General features: G+C 37.7%; 1 protein-coding gene across 1 annotated transcript in view; it reads left to right on the top strand.

The window, feature by feature from the left end:
• Positions 1 to 279, top strand: part of LOC103582299 (putative ankyrin repeat domain-containing protein 19) — a 2278-nt gene extending 1999 nt beyond the window's left edge. Inside the window, exon 3 of the mRNA XM_008563937.1 lies at positions 120 to 279. Within this exon, the coding sequence (XP_008562159.1) occupies positions 120 to 261 (142 nt within the window). The 3' untranslated portion in view covers positions 262 to 279. The remainder of the gene's footprint in view (positions 1 to 119) is intronic.
• The last annotated feature ends 1686 nt before the right edge of the window (positions 280 to 1965 follow it).

Here is a 1965-nt window from a genome sequence, read left to right as displayed (position 1 = left end):
GTAAGTGGTCAAGTCTACACAGACCAGCATGTCATTCAATTGGTAAAGTATGTCAAATGAGCTGTTTAAATAAATGTATTAAAGTTTCTATGGGTGAAGTTTTCTCTCTGCTCTTTTAGAACAGCCCTCATGTTTGCTGTAAACTATAGAGCAACAAATATAGTCAGGCTTCTTCTTGAGCAAGGTATTGATGCCTATTGTGAAGATGTCTTCGGAAGGACTGCAGAAGAATATGCTCTTGCTAGTGGTTGTTACAGGTAAGTGTTTGCATTAAAATGCTAAATTGAAGTTTAAAGTAATTATAACTATTACATCTTATACATCTGGTGAGATTTCATAATTTGGTTCAGCTAGTTTGGGAAAAGTAATGAATTAGTCTATTTCATCAGCCAGAAGCCAAGCAAAAGGCTAGACTAGTCAGAAGTAGCAATGGGTACAGGATTCTTTTTCTCAGGATTTTAAAGACATTTATCTTTAGGGATTCCAAAATTATGCATTTCATTCCAAGTATAACTTTTGTGCATGTGGTAAAATTTGTCACATCTTTGATTTTTCTAATTAGTTATTTGGGACTTGAAATGTACAATTTGGCAGAGAATCTTGTACTTTTCACTGGGAGCTATCTCCTATTCTCACCTCCTTGAATTTTCCAAGAACCTAAGGGGTTCTCTAAGTCCAAGGAAAACAATGCACTTTCACAAGTCTGACAAAGAGGGGAAAAGGGACATATTCTGATCATTCTCTTCCTCCTGTTGATTCTGTTGCTTCAGTGTTACTGTTGAAACTAGTCCTGTAGTTCTTTAATGATTGCCCTTTGCCACCAGGATACCCTAACTTATGCTGATCCCTCACTCTTCATGGTGATCCGTATGTAGACTTCAGAGTTACACTTTTTTTAAGTTACCATATATATGCTCGAGTTCTCAGCCATTGTTCCCAAAGCACCAGCTGTCTTTTTTGGCAGCTGGGATTCCTAGCTTTAGCCACATACATAGTAAGTAGAGGGACCCTTCCCCCCACACTCCAAGCCTTATTTGGAGCCCATGTCTTAGCCTAGATCTTCACAGTGGGTTATCCTTTGAGGCCCTTGTTTGTCTTTTCTCCTAGCAGATATTTAGTTGGGGTTGTTCTAAAGTGTCAGAGAAGTTGAAATAATATTGAAGAAAGAGAACAGAGTTTCTTTTCTTATTTGCTACCAAATATGTACCCCAAAGACCCTTTGTATCCTGTGTAGTACATTTTCTTAGGTTGTAGACGGTCCCATATTGTGCTTCTATGGAGTAGTGGGTGTCAGCTTACTGTTGGTTCCTCGAGTGATCTGATTTCAGTAATAATGAAAACCTGTCAAGCTACTTGCATGTCTACCTTCAGTTTTCAAAATATTTTCAAATTCTGCCTCACAAGGAAGGCATTCAAGAGACTTCTCTGAATTTAAAGTAGGTTAGTTGGAGTTGAGCGAGCAATGCCCCATTCATGTCTCTTCAGTATCCATGTGTGAAAGAAGGGTTTTGTGCTTGGATCATGTCAGCAGCACATATACTAAAGTTGGAACCATATGGAGATTAGCCTGGTCCCTTTGCAAGGATGACACGCAAGTCGATGAATCATTCCATATATTGTGCAGTCCCTGGAAGGTTATTTGACTGTTTTCTGACTAGCTCCAAGGAAACAATGTATGAGTCAAAGAAAATGAGTGACATCCAACATTGATTGGCTCACCGATCAGGGACAATTACGTTATCAAATTAAATGAGACAATATATTTATCAATAAATTTAATTACAAATTATACAATAGCTGAGATGCCCCAAATTATAAGCCACAAAGTAGAGAACAGCTAATACCCCCAATTAGGACTTAATGACATTTTCCAAAAACAACAACATTTGGACAGTAGAACCTAGAAAAACACACACATTGATTTTTATTTGGGATTCCAAAATAGTTTCAGCAATAAAGTTTAAG

Source organism: Galeopterus variegatus, unplaced genomic scaffold, assembly GCF_000696425.1.
Source record: "Galeopterus variegatus unplaced genomic scaffold, G_variegatus-3.0.2 Scaffold15598, whole genome shotgun sequence".
NCBI classification, from domain to species: domain Eukaryota; kingdom Metazoa; phylum Chordata; class Mammalia; order Dermoptera; family Cynocephalidae; genus Galeopterus; species Galeopterus variegatus.
The sequence above is the reverse complement of the archived record's forward strand: the minus strand, read 5'-3'. Positions and strand labels throughout refer to the sequence as shown.